Source organism: Bombina bombina, chromosome 6, assembly GCF_027579735.1.
Source record: "Bombina bombina isolate aBomBom1 chromosome 6, aBomBom1.pri, whole genome shotgun sequence".
Taxonomy (NCBI): Eukaryota; Metazoa; Chordata; class Amphibia; order Anura; family Bombinatoridae; genus Bombina; species Bombina bombina.
In genome coordinates, this window is record NC_069504.1 from 1,112,399,877 (window position 1) to 1,112,423,573 (window position 23,697).

Genomic DNA, 23,697 nt, shown 5'->3' on the forward strand with positions numbered 1-23,697 from the left:
GCTCTAACTTTGGGGGCATATCATTACTGCATCAAATACCGGGCCCATGATTTCCATGGCAATGCTGATGCCATGTCCAGGCTTCCACTAATGAATTCCTTACCAGTTGTTCAAGAAAGCCTTCCAAGTGTGTGTTTTACGGGTATAGTACATGCCAAACAAATTGCAAAGGAGACAGCTTGTGATACTGAATTACAACTTCTGGCAAAGTATTTAAGAGATGGCTGGCCAAGAACTGGCTGTGATGTGCAGCGAGCATACATACTACGAGCGAAAGAACTCACACTCAGAAATGAATGTATTTTATGGGGTGAGAGAGTTCTGGTTCCTAATGGGCTACACCAAGCTACGTTAAAACTCCTTCATGAAGGACAACCAGGCATTGTCAGAATGAAACAGAAGGCTAGGGGTCATGTTTGGTGGCCGGCCATTGATAAGGACATTGAGAACTATGTTATGGCATGCAAAGGGTGTGTTCAAGCTCAAGGACAGCTTCCACGAGGAGCTGTACAACCATGGGACTGGCCTACTACTCCTTGGGAGAGACTACATTTGGACTTTGCCAGTCCTATTGATGGAATCTCATACTTAATCATAATTGATGCACACTCTAAGTGGCCAGAAGTAATTCCAATGACAAGGACTACAACTACTGAAGTCATATCAGCATTAGAAAGACTGTTTTCAGTATTTGGGTTGCCAAGAAAACTGGTCACAGACAATGGTCCCCAGTTTGTGTCACAAGACTTCCAGAATTTTTTACATACGAATGGAATTCACCATCATCGGACGGCACCATATCACCCAGTCACCAACGGGCAAGCAGAGAGATTTGTCCAAACCTTTAAAAGGACACAGAAGCAGGTTAATACTAAAAACATTTTACAATTTTTGCAACAATATAGGGTTACTCAACACCCCACCATGGGAGTTGCCCCAGCTCAACTATTGTTTGGCAGGAAGATCCGTACAAAGCTGGATTTAATCACACCAGATGTAGCAGAAACAGTCCGCATCATGCAAGATAAAATGAGAGTGGGAAAACCTTCACGGACCTATACAGAAGGAGACTTGGTTTGGTATAGGGTGTACCATACAGAGGAAAAATGGGCACCAGGTGTTGTTGCCCAGGTTGAGGGCCCAAAGATGTATGTTATAACCACTTCATCAGGTGTGTGTCGCCGCCATGTGAACCAACTACGACCACGGCTAGAGAGGAGAGAACAGGCTGGTGAGGACCATCACATAAAAATGCAATCAGACAATGACTTTGATATCTGGGGTGGTGTTTGGCATGATCCAAACACAGGCTCTGACTCAACTACAGAAGATGACTCAGAAATACCAGCCTCAGTAGAAGAACCTTGTAATGATGAGTCAGGAAATTCTATCCAGGACCACAATAGTCATGCTCGTACTCCCAGGCAACGAACACCTGTTGTTCGTTGGTCTCCTGAAGTTAATCTCAGAGACACTCGCCGGAGACAACATGCAACATATCAGAGAAACTTTCGTCAACGTAAGAAACAAGAAGCAGCTTTCACGTCCACAATACAAGAGGATGCTGGAGAAGACTGATTTATCTTACGGTTGTGCAGTTAAGTTTATTTAAAAAAAAAAAAAAAAAAATAAGTAGTAAAGGAGATGTAGTGTTGTGCTTACTTCCTGGTTTGGTCAAAGGGCACATTGAGGCTTCCATACAAAGATGATGTCATCAAGTGGGCTGTGCTTAGAATCAGTACAGTTCAGAGAAGCCATCTTGTGACAGTTTGTGATGCAGTTATAAAGTACTAGGATTGAACCTGAGCTCTGACAATTGCTGATACTAATAAATGTAATGTCAGCTACAGATCACTGCAGAGGATACAGCATCAGCCAGTCAGGAAGAGTAAGAACTGTCAGTTACACATTATAAGTTATATTGCAGTTATACAGTTAACAGTTATACAGTTATCGGTTACCCTGGTTTACTATAGTGCTGCATACACAGTGTACAGGACTGCTAATATAAGGAGTGCAGCAGCCATTCATTATAAAGGACTATATATGTGTAAATATCCATATTACTGTGTGCAAATCTACAGGAGCACCTTGCTATGTCATGCAGTAAATAAAGTGCCAGTTTACATTTAGAAGTTGCAAGTGCATCATTCATATAAAGAGTTAATGTTTGCTATGTAAGGACATTACACACACACAACATAACTTACACTTATACATGCAGATACACACACACTACACAGCATACACGTATACATGCAGATAAACACACACACTACATAGTATACCCTTATACATGCAGGTAAACATACACACACACTACATAGCATACACTTATACAGGCAGATACACACACACTAAACAACATATACTTATATATTCAGATACACACACACTACATAGCATACTCTTATACATGCAGATACACACACAAATGATATATCTTACACTTATACATGCAGATACACACACAAACTACATAGCTTACATGTATACATACAGATGCACACACACACTACATAGCATACACTTATACATGCAGATAAACACACACACACTACATAACATACACTTATACATGCAAATACACACACAAATTATATAGCTTACACTTATACATGCAGATACACACATACACTACATAGCTTACACTTTTAGATGCAGATACACACACACAAACACTATATAGCTTACACGTATACATGCAGATACACACACACTACACAGCATACACTTATACATACAGATATACACACACACACTACACAGCTTACACTTATACATGCAGATACACACACTAAAAATCTTAGTTATACATGCAGATACACGCACATACACACACACTACAAAGCTTACACTTACACATGCAGATACACACACTTATACATGCAGATACACACACACACTATACAGTATACACTTATACATGTAGATACACACACACTACATAACTTACACTTATATATGCAGATACACACACACTACACAGCATACACTTATACATACAGATACACACACACACTACATAGCTTACACTTATACATGCAGATGCACACACACTAAATATCTTACAGTTATACATGCAGATACACGCGCACACACACACACACACACACACACACACACACACACACTACATAGCTTACACTTATACATGCAGATACACACATACTACACAGCATACACTTATACATATAGATACACACACACACTACATAGCTTACACTTACACATGCAGATACACACACACTTATACATGCAGATACACACACACACTACACAGCATACACTTATATATGCAGTTACACACACACTACATAGCTTACACTTATACATGCAGATACACACACACTACACAGCATACACTTATACATACAGATATACACACACTACATAGCTTATACTTATACCTGCAGATACACACACACACTACACAGCATACACTTAGACATACAGATAAACACACACAAAATACACAGCATACACATACATACAGATACACACACACAAACACACCACATAGCTTACACTAACACATGCAGATACACACACACTACATAGCTTACACTTATACATGCAGACACACACTATATAGTGTACACTTATACATACAGATACACACAGCACTTATACATGCAGATACACACACACACACACTACATAGTTTACACTTATACATGCAGATACACACACACTAACCCGCATACACTTATACATGCAGATAAAAACACACTACATAGCATACACTTATACATGTAGATACACACACAAATTATATAGCTAACACTTATACTGCAGATACACACACACTACATAGCTTACACTTATACATGCAGATACACACACACAACATAGCTTACACTTATACATGCAGATACACACACACTACACAGCATACACGTATACATGCAGATAAACACACACACTACATAGTATACACTTATACATGCAGGTAAACATACACACACTACATAGCATACACTTATACAGGCAGATACACACACACTAAACAACATATACTTATATATTCAGATACACACACACTACATAGCATACTCTTATACATGCAGATACACACACAAATGATATATCTTACACTTATGCATGCAGATACACACACACAAACTACATAGCTTACATGTATACATACAGATGCACACACACACTACATAGCATACACTTATACATGCAGATAAACACACACACACACACTACATAACATACACTTATACATGCAAATACACACACAAATTATATAGCTTACACTTATACATGCAGATACACACATACACTACATAGCTTACACTTATACATGCAGATATACACACACAAACACTATATAGCTTACACGTATACATGCAGATACACACACACTACACAGCATACACTTATACATACAGATATACACACACACACACTACACAGCTTACACTTATACATGCAGATACACACACACTAAATATCTTACAGTTATTCATGCAGATACACGCACACACACACACACACTACATAGCTTACACATATACATGCAGATACACACACACTACACAGCATACGCTTATACATACAGATATACACACACTACATAGCTTACCCTTATACATGCAGATATACACACACAAACACTATATAGCTTACACGTATACATGCAGATACACACACACTACACAGCATACACTTATACATACAGATATGCACACACACACTACACAGCTTACACTTATACATGCAGATGCACACACACTAAATATCTTACAGTTATACATGCAGAGACACGCACACATACACACACTACATAGCTTACACTTATACATGCAGATACACACATACTACACAGCATACACTTATACATATAGATACACACACACTACATAGCTTACACTTACACATGCAGATACACACACACTTATACATGCAGATACACACACACTACACAGCATACACTTATATATGCAGTTACACACACACTACATAGCTTACACTTATACATGCAGATACACACACACTACACAGCATACACTTATACATACAGATATACACACACTACATAGCTTATACTTATACCTGCAGATACACACACACTACACAGCATACACTTAGACATACAGATAAACACACACAAAATACATAGCTTACACTTATACATGCAGATACACACATACTACACAGCATACACTTATACATACAGATACACACACACACACTACATAGCTTACACTTACACATGCAGATACACACATACTACACAGCATACACTTATATATACAGATAAACACACACACACTACATAGCTTACACTTACAAATGCAGATACACACACAATTATACATGCAGACACACACTACATAGTTTACACTTATACATGCAGATAAACACACACTACACAGCATACACTTATACATGCAGATACACACACACTACATAGCTTACACTTATACATGCAGATACACATACACTACACAGCATACACTTATACATACAGATATACACAAACACTACAAAGCTTACACTTATACATGCAGATACACACACACACGCATACTAAATAGCTTACACTTATACATTCAGATACACACATACTACACAGCATACACTTATACATACAGATACACAAACACACTACATAGCTTACACGTATACATGCAGATACACACACTACATAGCATTCTCTTATACATGCAGATACACACACACACTTATACATACAGATACACAAACACTACATCATATATAGGTATCTGTAATTCATTGTATGGGGTCCTGGGGTTGGCAAGCACATTAGCTGACAGTCTGAGGCTACCATTGTTCATTACAAGAAAAAATGCACAGTAACACAAACTACACATATACATGTTGACACACTCAAATACACAGCAACACACACTACATAGCCTACACTTACACATGCAGATACACACACTACATAGCATTCACTTATAAATGCAGATACACACACACATTACATAGCTTACACGTATACATGCAGATACACACAAATTATATTGTAAACACTTATACATGCAGATGCACACATACACTACATAGCTTACACTTATACATGCAGATACATACACACACTACAAAGCTTACACATATACATGCAGATACACACACACTACAGAGCATACACTTATACATGCAGATACACACACACTACATAGCTTACACTTATGCATGCAGATACACACAAACACTAAATATCTTACACTTATACATGCAGATACACACACACACTACATAGCTTACACTTATACATTCAGATACACACACACTTATACATACAGATACACACACTACATAGCTTACACTTATACATACAGATACACACACACAAATTACATAGCATACACTTATACATGCAGATAAACACACACTTATACATACAAATACACACACACACTACATACCTTACACGTATATATGCAGATACACACACTACATAGCATACACTTATACATGCATATACACACACACACACACTTATAAATACAGATAAACACACTACATCATATATGGGTATCTGTAATTCATTGTATGGGGTCCTGGGGTTGGCAAACACATTAGCTGGCAGTCTGAGGCTGCCACTGTTTGTTACCCTGGTGTTAGCACTGCTCATTGTATAAAACTGAAGGTATGCTAGTATGCAGGGCCGCCATCAGGGGGTGACAGGGGTGACTCCTGTCAGGGGCCCAATGGGCCAGGGGGGCCCCATGAGGCAAGAACTAAAAAAAAAAAATTTTTTTTTTTTTTTTTTTTTTTTACATTTTGGCAGCCACCAGTGGGTACTACAGCAGAGTGCTAATTGAGCATGGGAATTGTTATTACAAGGAGTAAAGTATTAGCATTTGAGAGGATTTCTGAGTGTGCACTAAACCACTATGCACATGAACATTGTCTGTTCTTTTTTAGGACATTGTGACCTTACTACTAATTATTCACATCTTCCTACAAACTTTGAGACTAACAAGACCTTTCCGGAAGTCACCAATCCACCATTTAACCTTTAAATTATTGTTTAGGCTGTTCAGGGCCCTTCCTTTCAGCCACTGCATGCTGTTGTCATCATTTAGTTGGCATCTTCCTTTGCAAAAAATATAATCAGAACTCCATATTTTGTTTCACAAAACTGTAGTTTACCTCATTACTTGTCAGGTCAACGTAAACAAGTGCTGAGTGTCTGTGTCTGAGTGCGTTTCTTTGCATGTCTGCTAGAATGTCTATATGTGAATCCTTATGTGTGAGTGTGTGTGTGTGTTTCAGTGTATGAGTGTGTTTGTGTGTGTGTATGTTACTACCTTTACAACAATTCCAATTTAAATAGACACTTAAGAATAAAGTGCATATACGTTTTAGTCACTTGGTCAAAAATTGCACGTCAAAGGAGGGGGGGGGGCCCTGATCAATGGTTAAGTCAGGGGCCCCAAAATTTCTAGTGGCGGCCCTGCTAGTATGGGGTAAGACATCATCACTACCAGAGTTTAGAGGTCACCATTACCTGAGGTCAAAGGGTATACAACCTTCTTACTCATGATTAACCCACACACCATTCCTTTTCAACAGGAAATCTAACAGGTAAAAATGCATGGGGCAATGTGGGACAGATGGCAAGCTTCCCGGGGACAGAGGAACAGACCCCTAAAATCAGGACTGTCCCGCAAAAATCTGGAAAGTTGGGGGTATGAGAATAACAGGGCACTATTACAGGATGGCACAGGCTGCACATGGCAGTATTAGAAATATTAGGGCACTTTTACAGGATGGCATGGGCAGTGTTGGCTGCACATGGCAGTATTAGGTGCATGGCAGTATTAGGTACATGGCAGTATTAGGAATAGCAGGGCACTATTACAGGATTGCATGGGCAGTGTTGGCTGCACATGGTAGTATTATTAATAACAGGGCACTATTACAGGATGGCACAGGCAGTGTTGGCTGCACATGGCAGTATTAGGAATAACAGGGCACTATTAAATGATGACACAGGCAGTGTTGGCTGCACATGGCAGTATTAGAAATAACAGGGTACTATTACAGGATGGCACGGGCAGTACTTTTGGCTGCACATGGCAGTATTATTAATAACAGGGCACTATTACAGGATGGCATGGGCAGTGTTGGCTGCACATGGATGTATTTGGAATAACAGGGCACTATTACAGGATGGCATGGGCAGTGTTTGCTGCACATGGCAGTATTAGGAATAACAGGGCGCTATTACAGGATGGCACATGCAGTGTAGACGGCACATGCCAGTATTGGGAATAACAGGGCACTATTACAGGATGGCACTGGCAGTGTTAACTGCACATGGCAGTATAATGAATAACAGGGCACTAGTACAGGATGGCACATTACAGTACTAGGAATCTCATGACACTATTACAGGATGGCACGGGCAGTGTTGGTTGCACATGGCAGTATAATGAATAACTGGGCACTATTACAGGATGGCATGGACAGTGTTTGCTGCATATGGCAGTATTAATAACAGGGCACTATTACAGTATGGCACAGGCAGTGTTGGCTGCACTTGGCAGTATTTGGCACATGACAGTATTAGGAATATCAGGGCACTATTAAAGGATGGCACAGGCAGTATTGGTTGCACAAGGCAGTATTATTAATAACAGGGCGCTATTACAGGATGGCACAGGCAGTGTTTGCTGCACATGGCAGTATTTGGCACATGACAGTATTAGGAATATCAGGGCTCTATTACAGGATGGCACAGGCAGTATTGGCTGCACATGGCAGTATTATTAATAACAGGGCACTATTACAGGATGGCATGGACAGTGTTTGATGCACATGACAGTATTATTAATAACAGGGCACTATTACAGGATGGCACTGGGCAGTATTGGTTGCACAAGGCAGTATTATTAATAACAGGGCAGTATTACAGGATGGCACGGCAGTGTTGGCTGCACATGACAGTATTAATAACAGGGCACTATTACAGGATGGCACAGGCAGTGTTGGCTGCACATGGCAGTATTAATAACAGGGCAGTATTACAGGATGGCACAGGCAGTGTTTGCTGCACATGGCAGTATTTGGCACATGACAGTATTAGGAATATCAGGGCTCTATTACAGGATGGCACAGGCAGTATTGGCTGCACATGGCAGTATTATTAATAACAGGGTACTATTACAGGATGGCACAGGCAGTGTTGGCTACACATGACAGTATTATTAATAACAGGGCACTATTACAGGAGGGCACGGCAGTGTTGGCTGCACATGACAGTATTATTAATAACAGGGCACTATTACAGGATGGCACGGCAGTGTTTGCTGCACATGACAGTATTATTAATAACAGGGCACTATTACAGGATGGCACGGCAGTGTTGGCTGCACATGACAGTATTATTAATAACAGGGCACTATTACAGGATGGCACGGCAGTGTTGGCTGCACATGACAGTATTATTAATAACAGGGCACTATTACAGGATGGCACGGCAGTGTTGGCTGCACATGACAGTATTATTAATAACAGGGCACTATTACAGGATGGCACGGCAGTGTTGGCTGCACATGACAGTATTAATAACAGGGCACTATTACAGGATGGCACGGCAGTGTTGGCTGCACATGGCAGTATTAAGAATAACAGGGCACTATTACAGGATGACACAGGCAGTGTTGGCTGCACATGGCAGTATTATTAATAACAGGGCACTATTACAGGATGGCACGGCAGTGTTGGCTGCACATGACAGTATTATTAATAACAGGGCACTATTACAGGATGGCACAGGCAGTGTTGGATGCACATGGCAGTATTATTAATAACATGGCACTATTACAGGATGGCACAGGCAGTGTTGGATGCACATGGCAGTATTATTAATAACATGGCACTATTACAGGATGGCACAGGCAGTGTTGGCTGCACATGGCAGTGTTATTAATAACAGGGCACAGTATTTGGCACATGGCAGTATTAGGAATATCAGGGCTTTATTACAGGATGGCAAGGGCAGTGTTGGCTGCACATGACAGTATTATTAATAACAGGGCACTATTACAGGATGGCACGGGCAGTGTTGGCTGCACATGGCAGTATTAAGAATAACAGGGCACTATTACAGGATGACACGGGCAGTGTTGGCTGCACATGGCAGTATTAGGAATAACAGGGCACTATTACAGGATGGCACGGCAGTGTTGGCTGCACATGGCAGTATTAAGAATAACAGGGCACTATTACAGGATGGTACGGGCAGTACTTTTGGCTGCACATGACAGTATTATTAATAACAGGGCACTATTACAGGATGGCACAGGCAGTGTTTGCTGCACATGGCAGTTTTTGGCACATGGCAGTATTAGGAGTATCAGGGCTCTATTACAGGATGGCACGGGCAGTGTTGGCTGCACATGACAGTATTATTAATAACAGGGCACTATTACAGGATTGCACAGGCAGTGTTGGCTGCACATGACAGTATTAAGAATAACAGGGCACTATTACAGGATGGCACAGGCAGTGTTGGCTGCACATGACAGTATTAAGAATAACAGGGCACTATTACAGGATGGCACAGGCAGTGTTGGCTGCACATGACAGTATTAAGAATAACAGGGCACTATTACAGGATGGCACGGGCAGTGTTGGCTGCACATGACAGTATTAAGAATAACAGGGCACTATTACAGGATGGCACGGGCAGTGTTGGCTGCACATGACAGTATTAAGAATAACAGGGCACTATTACAAGATGGAACGGCAGTGTTGGCTGCACATGTCAGTATTATTAATAACAGGGCACTATTACAGGATGGCACGGGCAGTGTTGGCTGCACATGACAGTATTATTAATAACAGGGCACTATTACAGGATGGCACGGGCAGTGTTGGCTGCACATGGCAGTATTATTAATAACAGGGCACTATTACAGGATGGCAAAGGCAGTGTTGGCTGCACATGACAGTATTATTAATAACAGGGCACTATTACAGGATTGCACGGCAGTGTTGGCTGCACATGACAGTATTATTAATAACAGGGCACTATTACAGGATGGCACGGGCAGTGTTGGCTGCACATGACCGTATTATTAATAACAGGGCACTATTACAGGATTGCACGGCAGTGTTGGCTGCACATGGCAGTATTAGGTGCATGGCAGTATTAGGTACATGGCAGTATTAGGAATAACAGGGCACTATTACAGGATGGCACGGCAGTGTTGGCTGCACATGACAGTATTATTAATAACAGGGCACTATTACAGGATTGCACGGCAGTGTTGGCTGCACATGGCAGTATTAAGAATAACAGGGCACTATTACAGGATGGCACGGGCAGTGTTGGCTGCACATGACAGTATTATTAATAACAGGGCACTATTACAGGATGGCACGGGCAGTGTTGGCTGCACATGACAGTATTATTAATAACAGGGCACTATTACAGGATTGCACGGCAGTGTTGGCTGCACATGGCAGTATTAAGAATAACAGGGCAGTGTTGGCTGCACATGGCAGTATTAAGAATAACAGGGCACTATTACAGGATGGCACGGGTAGTGTTGGCTGCACATGGCAGTATTATTAATAACAGGGCACTATTACAGGATGGCACGGGCAGTGTTGGCTGCACATGACAGTATTATTAATAACAGGGCACTATTACAGGATTGCACGGCAGTGTTGGCTGCACATGGCAGTATTAAGAATAACAGGGCAGTGTTGGCTGCACATGACAGTATTATTAATAACAGGGCACTATTACAGGATTGCACGGCAGTGTTGGCTGCACATGGCAGTATTAAGAATAACAGGGCACTATTACAGGATGGTACGGGCAGTACTTTTGGCTGCACATGGTAGTATTAGGCATATGGGCAGTAAAACCACAGCACATTATTCCTCAGTACATCGCACATCCCAGATCAGCTTTGCACAAGCAATAACAGATATTTAGCAGTGGAGGCTGGAGCTGTTCACTACTCTGACCACCCCTTTTTTTCTCCAGAGGATATTAGATTGGTTTAAGTACCGGTGGGCCTGCCCAATCTCTCCTGGCCTTAGCCAATCAGTAAGAGAATGTCAGTTTGTCAGCCTCTCTCACTCCTGGTCTCCCAGAACTGAGCTGCTTTGCTAACCCGGCACATCAGCTGCACTAAGTCACATTATAATGGGGACTGTTTGCTTTTCATGGCACTTGTCTTTGCTTCTTACCGTATTATGCACAGCTGGGCTCTCAGAAGGCAGTGGGCTCCCAGGTAAGGAGATACTTCCTAACTTGCACATGCACTGTCAGCTTTGTCTCTCACAGTTATTGCAGTGAAAAACTTTTTTAGACATTGGTACTAATTATTGGTTATACTGCAGTGACTTGTTAAATTGTTAGATTCTTGTACACAGAACACTGTGATTGTATTGAATATTTTATTTCCATTTCACAGCACCCGTACAAATATCTAGATTTACCCCTTGGCTGTCAGAGGGGGTGCTACAGCATAGCAAGGGGTTAAATAAATACATCTGCAATTGCAAAAACTGAGACAAAAGGGTCAGTGGAAACATTATTATGCACTCACTGGGTTAATGAATGGTAGTTCCTGAATTTATGATGTGTGTCTGGTAAGGTTCAGTGCATTGGTTTAATAATAGGTTAATAAATGGGCAAACTCATTAGCTTCTGTGCAGAATGGATAAATATCACTTATGGAATAAAGGCAGGAAAAGCAAAGATTTGTCACCATAATTTATCATTGGACTGTAATTAAACTTTCTTTTTTTTTTTTTTTTTATTGCCTTAAAACAAAAGTTAAATGCTATGTTTTGTAATCACACTAGCAGGAAATCTTATTGTATACTACAGTATTTTTGCTCATTGGCCGGCAGAGACGACTCCTACCGTTCTGTTGTTGAACAGGGATAAGTCTGAACAAGTCTGAAAAGAAACAAAATAAATAAATAAAGCACATGAACATTCATTTAACCACAGTTAAAAGATGGTCTCAATATAGAACAAAGAAAATTGCCTTCCTTGTACTTTTATGATTTAGGGACTTGGGTTTGAAAGGCAGCAGATATGAGTGCTGTGAATAATCTATATCTGGGTGTGTTGTTAGTGGACTTTGATGAAAACTTGTGTAGTTTATATAAAAGTAAGTTGTGTAAGTATCACTGTTTAGACTAATGTATGTGATTTGCATTTCTTTCATTGTCATTCATATTACACAAGACACATCTAGCTGTGAATTGTTCCCTAGGTTCAATGCTTTTTTTTTTAATGTGACTGCATTGTAAGGCTTCCAGCTGTCACTTTTACTGACCCTAATGGGAGTTGGCTGGTTAATAAGTCAAACCCTTTTAGATTTCACATTTTGATTTTTTTTTTTTTTTTTTTTTTTTTTTTTGCTTTGCATGATTTCCTTCCCCCTGAACACTGATTTGTGTCAGAAAGAGAAGGTTATCTCTAGGAAACCTAATGTGACTTGGCAGTAGCGAAAACAACCTGGGGAAATAGGGCTGTGTTTTAGATAAACCTTTTATATTCTAGAGATGGGACTGCATTTTACATATTGAAAGGTTCAGTCTCACTGTAGGGATGTACCAGCTTAAATTGTCCAATTATATTCCAATCACCCCTACACCTGGAAGATCTTTTTTCATCGTGATCTTTATAATGAGCATCCCTCTGTGACTTGGCTGAATGGGCTATACAATTACAGGCAAATAATGTAACTTCTTATTTAAAGTAATCTTTTCCTGCAATCTGCTAATTGTAATTGCTTTAAAGAAAAGATTGCACCATAATTATATTTATTTTAGCAGTTCCATGTCATGTCCTGCACACAATTTTGATTATTTATTTAGTGAGTAATCTGCCCTGAGCCTTCAAGTCCTGCAAAATAGTCTTCTTTTCCTACAGGGAGCCCCAGATGTGGGGACTGCATTAAATTGTGAAAGAAAGAATTAAATGTGTATTTGCACCAAAGCAAACGTCTCTACTGACATAAAGGCATCAATCAATAGCCCAAGGCTACTTATGGTTTCTCACAGCTTTGAGCCTTATACATACACAAACATTCTTGAGTGTTTCCCCTATACAACTTTCCCTGTCATTTGACATTCACTTTTGGCAGTGCAAATCCCTTTCCCCCCTTGGATTATACCAGTGGTCCTGTTCCTGGTTTGTGTCCCTCCCTTTTGAAATTCATAGGTTACCCCAATTCTTGTAAACCTCAAACCTTTTTAAAAAGTGAAGTTTTTTTATGTTCAATGCTAACTTTCATTGTGCAAAATATGAGTAGCATAATATCTTGTCAAAGTGCAATGTAAAATAATGCTTTCCCTTGTGAATTGGCTGATTTTTTTTTTTTTTTGAGGCATCACATAGAGAATTAATAGTTGTGGCTTTATTTATGCATTGTTTAGTGATACTATGCACTATGTTATATGGAATAAAAGTAGAATCTGTGATACTTTTGTGCAAGCAGGAGAATCGTCACATTTGGACAGCACATGTATTTACACATTCTTCAAACCACTAATATTTTTCATAAACATTGCCTTCATATAGTACCAGTGTGTTAATTTGTATCAGTTCTATATCTAAATGTCTTGTTGCTTATCTTGTATATTACAATATATCTTTTTCTTTTTATTAATATCTAAAAAGTACAATAATTTGTACAGCAAGTTGAGCCGCAATGACTTGGATAAGTTTCATGTGGTTGTTGTGTCAGTAAAATTTAACTCCTAAAATGTGTGTGTGTGTGTGTATATATATATATATATATATATATATATATATATATATATATATATATATATATATATATACACACTTCTGTATGTTAGATTAGTTTGCTGAGCTTTGATCAGTTATTATAGAAAGTCTCTATCTCTCTATCTCTATCTCTTGTATGTGTGTGTATATATATATATATATATATATATATATACTGTATGTGTGTGTGTGTATATATATATATATATATATATATATATATATATATATATATATAGGCTTCAAAGTAGTGCACTCTCACTTGCCAACCCAGACACAGACCAGGGTGCCTAACGGAATGTACAGTCTGAATAGGAATAAGCACTCTCTGGATTTCAAATCAACAAATATTTATTCGGCAGTGACGTTTCGGGGCATTCACCCCTTCCTCAGACGTCTGAGGAAGGGGTGAATGCCCCGAAACGTCACTGCCGAATAAATATTTGTTGATTTGAAATCCAGAGAGTGCTTATTCCTATTCAGACTATATATATATATATATATATATATATATATATATATATATATATATATATATATATATATATATATATATATATATATATATATATATACTGTATGTGTGTGTGTGTATGTATATATGTGTATATATATATTTCTATGTATGCAGTGATTTGGAGTGTTTATTCAATCTGAATGTTGAGCTGAAATTATTGCATTGTTATAATCTGTAACTATTATAAAGTAAGCACTACATTTTTACGAGTTCTGTTTTATAGTATCTGTAATTTTTTTTTGATTACTTTAATAATTTCAATACTTTGTATATTTATTATAAGCTGTTGTGCTGCAGTTCTCTCCCTAAGTATAAATGAATTATTGTGCTTTACTAATAGATATCGATGAATGTGCCGTTGGGACAGACGACTGTCATATTGATGCTATTTGCCAAAACACCCCAAAATCCTACAAATGCATCTGCAAGCCGGGATATAAAGGAGAGGGGAAACAATGTGAAGGTAAGGGGGGGTCTTCTTTATTTTCTCTGCTAAATCTTTGTAAATAGTTGAATTCCTTAAACGATGAATGCAGATTTACAGCTGCTTATTGTCAAGTGGTGGTGTTAATCAGTAAGCATCCCCTGCTGATTCTGCTAATTGTCCTGTGCAGGGATATAATATGCTACTGTCACTGTCCTGCACTCAATGTTGTCTAAATTCATACAAGTATGTGTGGTTTCTAATAGGGACACAAAGCCCTAAATATTTGTCATGATTCAGACAGAGCATAACATCTTAAACAACTTCCCAATTTGCGTCTATCTAATTTGCTTCATTCTCTTGGTATCCTTTGTTGAAGGAGCAGCAATGACAAGAGTTGTATATTTGCAGCCACCAATCAAGATAGTTCTCAGTAGTGCATTGCTACTCATGAGCATTCTTTTCAACAAATGATATCAAGAGAGCAAAGCAAATTTGATAGCAGTAAATTTTAAACTTTTTTTTTTTTTTTTTTTTTTTTTTTTTTAATTGAATGTTGTGTCTGTATCGTGAAATAAAATATTGGCATTTTTTATGCCCCTTTAATTGGTTGCTTTATGAAAGGGATATCATGTGTATATATTTGTACTTTAGTATGTTTTATCTGTTATTGTAATTGGCATTATGACTGGATACAAATAATGATGTTGAAGATGGCCATGTTTTAAAAAATGTCAAATAATGTTATTTAATTCTAAATATTATATTTAAACAAAACTCAAGTCTCTTCTTTTGTCCTGATATTGATAGTGTGGAACAGGAGCTTTTATTGTGCCTCTTCTCATGGACATGGTCATAATATTTAAAGGGGCACAAACGAGCAAAAACAAAATGCTCTAATGTGGTGCTAGAGCATTATATTACCACACTATTGTCTTGTAGAAATTCTATAAAAAGGTTAAAGGGCCATAATCATTTTTTGACTATTATTTAAACATATAGTCAAAATTAAACTTTCCTAATTTAGATAGAGCATACAATTTTAAACAACTTTCCAATTCCTTTCATTATCTAAATTTGCACAATCTTTTTATATGCACACTTTCTGAGGCACTATCTCCTACTGAGCATGTGCAAGAGTTCACACTGTATATGTCTATTCATTTTGCAATTGGCTGATGTCTGTCACATGATGCATTAGGAAGGATAATTTTAACTAAAAATCTGCTACTCATTTGAAATTTAAACTGTCATTTTGCATAAAATGTTTAACTGTATGTAGTAAAAACAAACAAACTGTGCAATATGTTTTTATTATTTATTTATTGTGTCAATTTTTTTTCCTGTAATTAAATTCTGAAAATTGAGAGATTTCCAAAAGTGCAGACTCCAGATTTAGCACAGCTATATTCAACACAATCATTATTTGCTCACTCTAGTGCAGTGCTTTCCAAACTGTGTGTCGGGACACACTAGTGTGTCGGCAGCAGTGTGTAGGTGTGTCCCTGCTTCAGCACAAATTTTTTTAAATTTTTTTTTTTTTTTTTAATTGTTTTTTGGTTTCTGACTTTCCGCCTACCTGCTACGCATATCACATGGTTGACACGTGATTGATACCTAGTGGGTCACAGATCATCTTAACCAATTGGCACAGCTCAGTGGGAACTGAAACTATTACCATTGGCGGATTTGGCGGCACATTGGCTCCTGACTGCACGTGTAGTCTTCTTAATTGGCGCGTGACTGCAAGTGTAGCCAGTGAGTGGGACAGCAATGTGTTTGCAGCGCGGGCAGTAGTCAGTCGGACTCACAGAGCTCTGAGGGTGGCAGCTTAAACGCTGAGCTGAAGTCAGAAGTCAGTGGGGTTTTTTCTGCAGCTAGCTCCCAGTAGTGCATTGCTGCTCCTGCTCTTGATATATGGATAGGAAGTGGAAACTTAAAAATGCTTGATGATGAAATGCGAGTGTCTTTATCTAATATTCCACCAAATATTCAGAAACTGTGTTCATCCCATCAACCTCATACATCCCATTAAAATAGTAAGTAGCTATTGGTGTTATTTAACTTTTTTTTAATTCTTGCACATACTTACTGTTACTTGTAAATGCATTTTGTTATTATATAATTTATGTATGTGTCCGTATCTTTTAAAACAAGTTAGTTTAACCTCCTTTTTGCAAGTACAACTGAATTACTGTGTCGCGAAATGATGTAAGTCTACATAAAGCTCTGCTCTAGTGACTCATTTATAACTGTTGTCAATTGGCCTCGGCAGTGAAGGGAACCTAAGTTACAGCATTGTAACGTCCATCGCTTTAAAGGGACAGTCTACTCCAGAATTTTATTGTTTAAAAAAGATAGATAATCCCTTTATTACAGATGCCCCAGTTTTGCATAACCAACATTACATATATTAATATACTTCCTCTGTGATTACCTTGTATCTAAGCCTCTGCAGACTGCCCCCTTATTTAAGTTCTTTTGACAGACTTGCGTTTTAGCCAATCATTGCTGACTCCTGGGTAACTCCACGGGAGTGAGCACAATGTTATCTTTATGACACACAGGAACTAGTGTTGTCTAGCTCTGTGATTACCTTGTATCTAAGCCTCTGCAGACTGCCCCCTTATTTAAGTTCTTTTGACAGACTTGCGTTTTAGCCAATCATTGCTGACTCCTGGGTAACTCCACGGGAGTGAGCACAATGTTATCTTTATGACACACAGGAACTAGTGCTGTCTAGCTGTTAAAAACTGTCTGTGCACTGAGGTAAGAGGCGGCCTTCAAGGGCTTAGAAATTAGCGTATGAGCCTTCCTAGGTTTAGCTTTCAACAAAGAATACCAAGAGTACAAAGGAAATTTGATGATACAAGTAAGTTGGAAAGTTCTTTAAAATGACATGCCCTATCTGAACCATGAAAGTTTAATTTTGACTAGACTGTTCCTTTAAGGACACAAAAAAACTAATTGCTAATATAATTTTTAAAATATATCTTCATATTATTTCCTGGATGGTCTTTGTTTTAAATACATAATTCTCTCTATATTTTAGTGTTTAGTGTCCCTTTAAAGTCAGCACCAAAGCAATAAAGTAGTAGTGATATCTGATGAGCCAATGACAAGAGACATATGTATAGCCACCTGCTAGCTCCCTGTAATGCATTGCTGCTTCTGAGACTACATAGGTATTCTGTGTGACAAAGGATGCCAGCAAAGAGCCAAATTACTAGTGGAGCGCAAAATTTACTCTTACACGAGCGCTATATTTGCGCTCCACTCCTAACACCAGTGCACGCAATTGTGTGATAGTAGTTGCATTTGCAAAGTGCGGCACATTGCAAATGCAACCTCGGGTCACATTGCTAGGAAGCTATGCGCTCAATAGAGCACATCGCTTCCACAGGCTCTAATGGGAGCCTCCGTCTCATGCCGTGAGACACGACATGAGAACTAGCGCAGCAAAGGGGGTACGTTTTGTAGCGATGGGAAGCAAATTGAAATATATAAATATGTTTGTGTAAAGACACTTTTCATTTTTGTTTTTTTTTCCTAACACCCCACACCCCTCACTTTTAACCCCTTATAACTGCTTAGTGTAGTGGGGGTTTTTTTTTTGTTTGTTTTTTAATTTAAAAAAAGAAGCTATTTTTTTTTTCAAAAAACTGCACACTAAATTTGGGGGGTAATTGGGGGACAATTAGAAAATTAACCAGAGGTCTGACCTCTGGTTAATTTTCAGAGCGCTAATTGCTACCGCAAGCTCACGGTACAATAAACAGCCACTTGTATTGACTGGCTATTAATTGCGTGCCTGCAAACGGACAAATTTAGCCTTTTGTGGCCGTGCAATAAATTAGCTCTCCACTTGTAACCTAGCCCAAAGTGTTTTATTTTTCACACTTTATCAAGGAAACATTTTTTTCTTAGTTTTTTTTTCGGAGCCCTAATTCTACGTATACTTTTTGCTTATTTAAGTACATGTTTCATGACGCACAAATGTAAATAGGAGATTATTCCTGATTCCCATTTAACTCATGAAAAATGATTTCTTAAGCTTGTTGCTATAATACTTGATTGTTGCTGTAGCTGGTAAATTTGCTTTGCTATTCCTGGGCTTTAAATCTTAAAACTGATGCTTTATAAATCAAGATACATACATCTAAGTATGCAGTTTTATAAATGGAAGCTTATAGGTTGTTGTGTAACAGTTGTTCTGCACAGAATTCTAATTTAAAGGGAAAGTCTACACCAGAAGACAACAAAGCAAAATTGGTGATTTAAAAGTAAATTGGAAAATTGTTTAAAATTACGTTCTATATCTGAATCATGAAAGTTTTTATTTTGGGCTAGACTGCCCCTTAATTTGCCTTCTGATGTGAGTGGAAGCTGAAACAAAAATGCATCCTTTTCTCTAGACTGTTAGTCCATTAAAAATAATTAGAAATTGATGCAGCACATCTGACTCGTCTGACTAACGTGGCTACTCCAATTTGCATATTTTCTATTTAGAAGTTAAGATGGCAACTGCAATATTTACATTTATTCTTTATATACATCATCCAACTGATGCAAATTCTTTACAATGTACTGAACGTACATGGTTTTCCTGTTTGTTCTTTCCATATTCATGACTTTTAACAAATCCTGCTTTTGCGCAAGTTTACCCAACATCACAACAATATAACAGAAATAAATGCTCTTTCTTTACAGATTCAATGAATTTCAGATTTAAATTGGTTGTATTTGTGAGAGCTAACTTCCCCTATATGGTAGCTATAGTAATATAACTGTCTAATCTAGTGGTTCTCAACCCAAGTGACCTCAAGGCCCGGTAAGCATCGGGAGTGGGTATATATATAGCTATATATATATGTGTGTGTGTGTGTGTGTGTGTGTGTGTGTATATCTATCTATCTATCTATCTATCTATCTATCTATCTATCTATCTATCTATATCTCTATCTCTATCTCTATCATCTCTATCTCTATCTCTATCTCACAGTCGTTATGTAATAATTAATGGGTGTCAGTGGGATCTATATAAATATCCCACTGACACCAATGAATTATCATAAAATTAACCCACTGTAATCTCTCTGTCTCTGTCTCTGTCTCTGTCTCTCTCTCTCTCTCTCTCTCTCTCTCTCTCTCTCTCTCTCTGTCTCTGTCTGTCTGTCTGTCTGTCTTATATGCTAATTCATTGGTGTCAGTGGGATCCATATATATATATATTATATTTACATTTCAATTATCTCTTTTTTTCTTTTTTTTTTTTTCTTTTCTTTTCATACCATTTTTATATTTAATAAACAGTAGGAGGGTAAATATGAGCTCTCATTGGCATACACAGAAGCTGATTAGTCGTACGCACATTTCTTCTAGGATAGACTTTAGGTTAGGTAAATAGAACTCTCTAGACAGTTATGAAGTGATTTCTTCAAAATTGGGTAAAAAATGTTTTTTGTATAAAACAAATGGTGTTCTATTCCTATTCACTATATTGGGCAGTGCAGAAACATTTGTATAAACGTTAGATTTTCTTGTTTATTAGTTTTGAAAATAATCCTGCTGTAATATATAAGCTGTTGAGGAGAGTGTTTGTTAAACGGTAAACAAGGGGACCTGCTCATTATTGATCGGTTAGAACATTCTATGCAATTTTGTAATCGCAATGTAGTCACATTCTATGCATTATGGAGACATTGAAACGTCCAAAAGAATATAAAATAAAAAAAGAGAGAGAATAAGAGGGAAATAAACAACATAGAGACATACATCATGTATATTTTCATGGGTTATTGTAATAACTTTTTAATTCATTAAAGAGACAGGTAACTCTAAAATGTTCTTACTTCATTTGGGTAGAACATACAATTTTAAACAACTTTTGAATATTTACTTCTTAAGTTTTTTTTAAAATGTGCTTTATTCTCTTGTTATCCTTTTCTGAAGGAACAGCACTGCACTTCTGGCAGCTAGTTGAACACATAAAGGGCTAGATTACAAGTGGAGCGCTAATTTATCACTCTAGCAATTAGAGCTCACAAAAATAACCAGAGGTCAACCCTCTGCTTAATTTTTTTAAATGTGCCCCAATTGCCCCTAAAATACAGCGTGTAGTGGGTTTTTTGTGTTTTTTTATTTATTTATTTTTTTATTTAAAAAAAAAAATACTGCACTAAGTTTAAAAATAACTTAAAAGATAAAAAAAAAAAGGCACTGAAAAGTGCCATTACATAGCGGTCTATGGGAACTGTGTGTTCTTCTATACATATATATTACACTTTGCTGCACATCACTGCGTGACTTGCCGCCTTCGCTACACTAGTTCTCATGCCGTGTTTGACAACATGAGAACTAGCACATCGAAGGGGGCAAGTTGCGCAGTGATGGGCAGCAAAGTTAAATATATATGTATATGCTTATATAAATGTGTATACACACATATATATATATATATATATATATATATATATATATATATATATATATATATATATATATATATATATATATATATATATATATATATATATATATATATATATATATATTTACTGGGAACACACAGTTCCCAGCATAAAGTTTACTGCTTTAATTTTGGTTCAGCACCCTGGGTAGTGCTTGCTAATTAGTGGCTACATTTTAACCACCAATCAGCAAGTGCTACCCAGGTGCTGAGTCAAAGATTGGCCGGCTCCTAAGCTTACATTCATGCTTTTTCAAATAAAGCTACCAAGAGAATGAAGAAAAATGAAAAATAGGAGTAAATTAGAAAGTTACTTAAAATTGCTGCTCTGTCTGACTCAAGAAAGAAAAAAATTTGGTTCAGCACCCCTTTAACCTCTTAAGGACATATGATGGAATTTTTCCGTCATAAAACAATTGAGCAAACTGAAAGCTGTGTCCTTAAAGGGTTAAAATAAACAAATCCGAAAGGGTAAACTTAAAACAAAGCTTTAAAACATTTCAACGAACATCTCTACAGGCAACATAACTGCCTTAAGTTAGCTGTCTACATAACACATATAGGTCTAGATTACAAGTGGAGCTCAAAAAATCACATTCATTTTGACTGAGCGCAATCCGTAGCACTTCTGGTTTTGCACGGATATAACAAGTCCTAGTTTATTGCTTGAGCGATATTCTGCTAACATCTTCATGTTGGATAGTGCAGGTGCCTCACATAATAGTCTTGTATGGGGGCATGCTGTAGAATTCTTGTCAGATATTAGGTGGCTCCTTGCTGTCTACTTCTCTGAGAAAATGAGTATTCTCTAGTACTTGGAACCCTAAAACAAATACAGAATCTGCATATTTATTCTTTAATAAATAAAACCACACTCGCATAACAAGAGTTGATTGAACAAGACTTTATTAACCACAATTTGATTTGATCCCTCCCTAAAAAATTATGTTTTAGAACACTCCCTGAAAAACATCTGGGCTATTTACTTCCAACAACATTATTATACTGCCCCAACAAGGTTATTCACTATGTAAACGTACAATACTATCGTCTATATCCACATCAAAGCTATATATAGGCGGTACAATACCTCTCTAATACAACACTATTTATTTCCTCACAAAAAATAATAGATGTTGGAGATGTGGCAACATTGATAGTGTCATGGGCCCCATATTCACCAATTATGGCTACCTATAAAATTTAGTAGTCACTGTACCCTCAACCTTCAAAATTTTAATAAAGTTACATTTTTAATAGCTATAAAAACGGAAATGTACTTCAATCTAAAATATGGTATTTGTTGCAGTAATATGGAAAAGGGAAACATTTTTGGCCAATTGGCCCTTCAGGAGTGACACAATGAGCTTTTTACATCCTGGTTTATTTACCTGCAGCTATCTCATTATATTTAAACTAATGAACATAGAAACACCATGAAAAGCTACTTGTATCAAACGCTAGCATATTACCTACATACACGCAACAATGGGAGAGTGAACTAGAGATACAAATAACTACTGAAG

At 37.8% G+C, this 23,697-nt stretch overlaps 1 protein-coding gene across 2 annotated transcripts in view; it reads left to right on the plus strand.

Moving 5' to 3' along the window:
* The first annotated feature begins 12,128 nt into the window (after nucleotides 1-12,128).
* The window catches only part of SCUBE1 (signal peptide, CUB domain and EGF like domain containing 1), a 703,286-nt gene continuing 691,717 nt past the window's right edge, over nucleotides 12,129-23,697 (plus strand). For both annotated transcript variants that reach the window (XM_053719054.1, XM_053719055.1), the window contains exons 1-2: nucleotides 12,129-12,242; nucleotides 15,619-15,741. In XM_053719054.1, coding sequence (XP_053575029.1) covers nucleotides 12,155-12,242; nucleotides 15,619-15,741 — 211 coding nt within the window. In that variant the 5' untranslated portion in view covers nucleotides 12,129-12,154. The remainder of the gene's footprint in view (nucleotides 12,243-15,618; nucleotides 15,742-23,697) is intronic.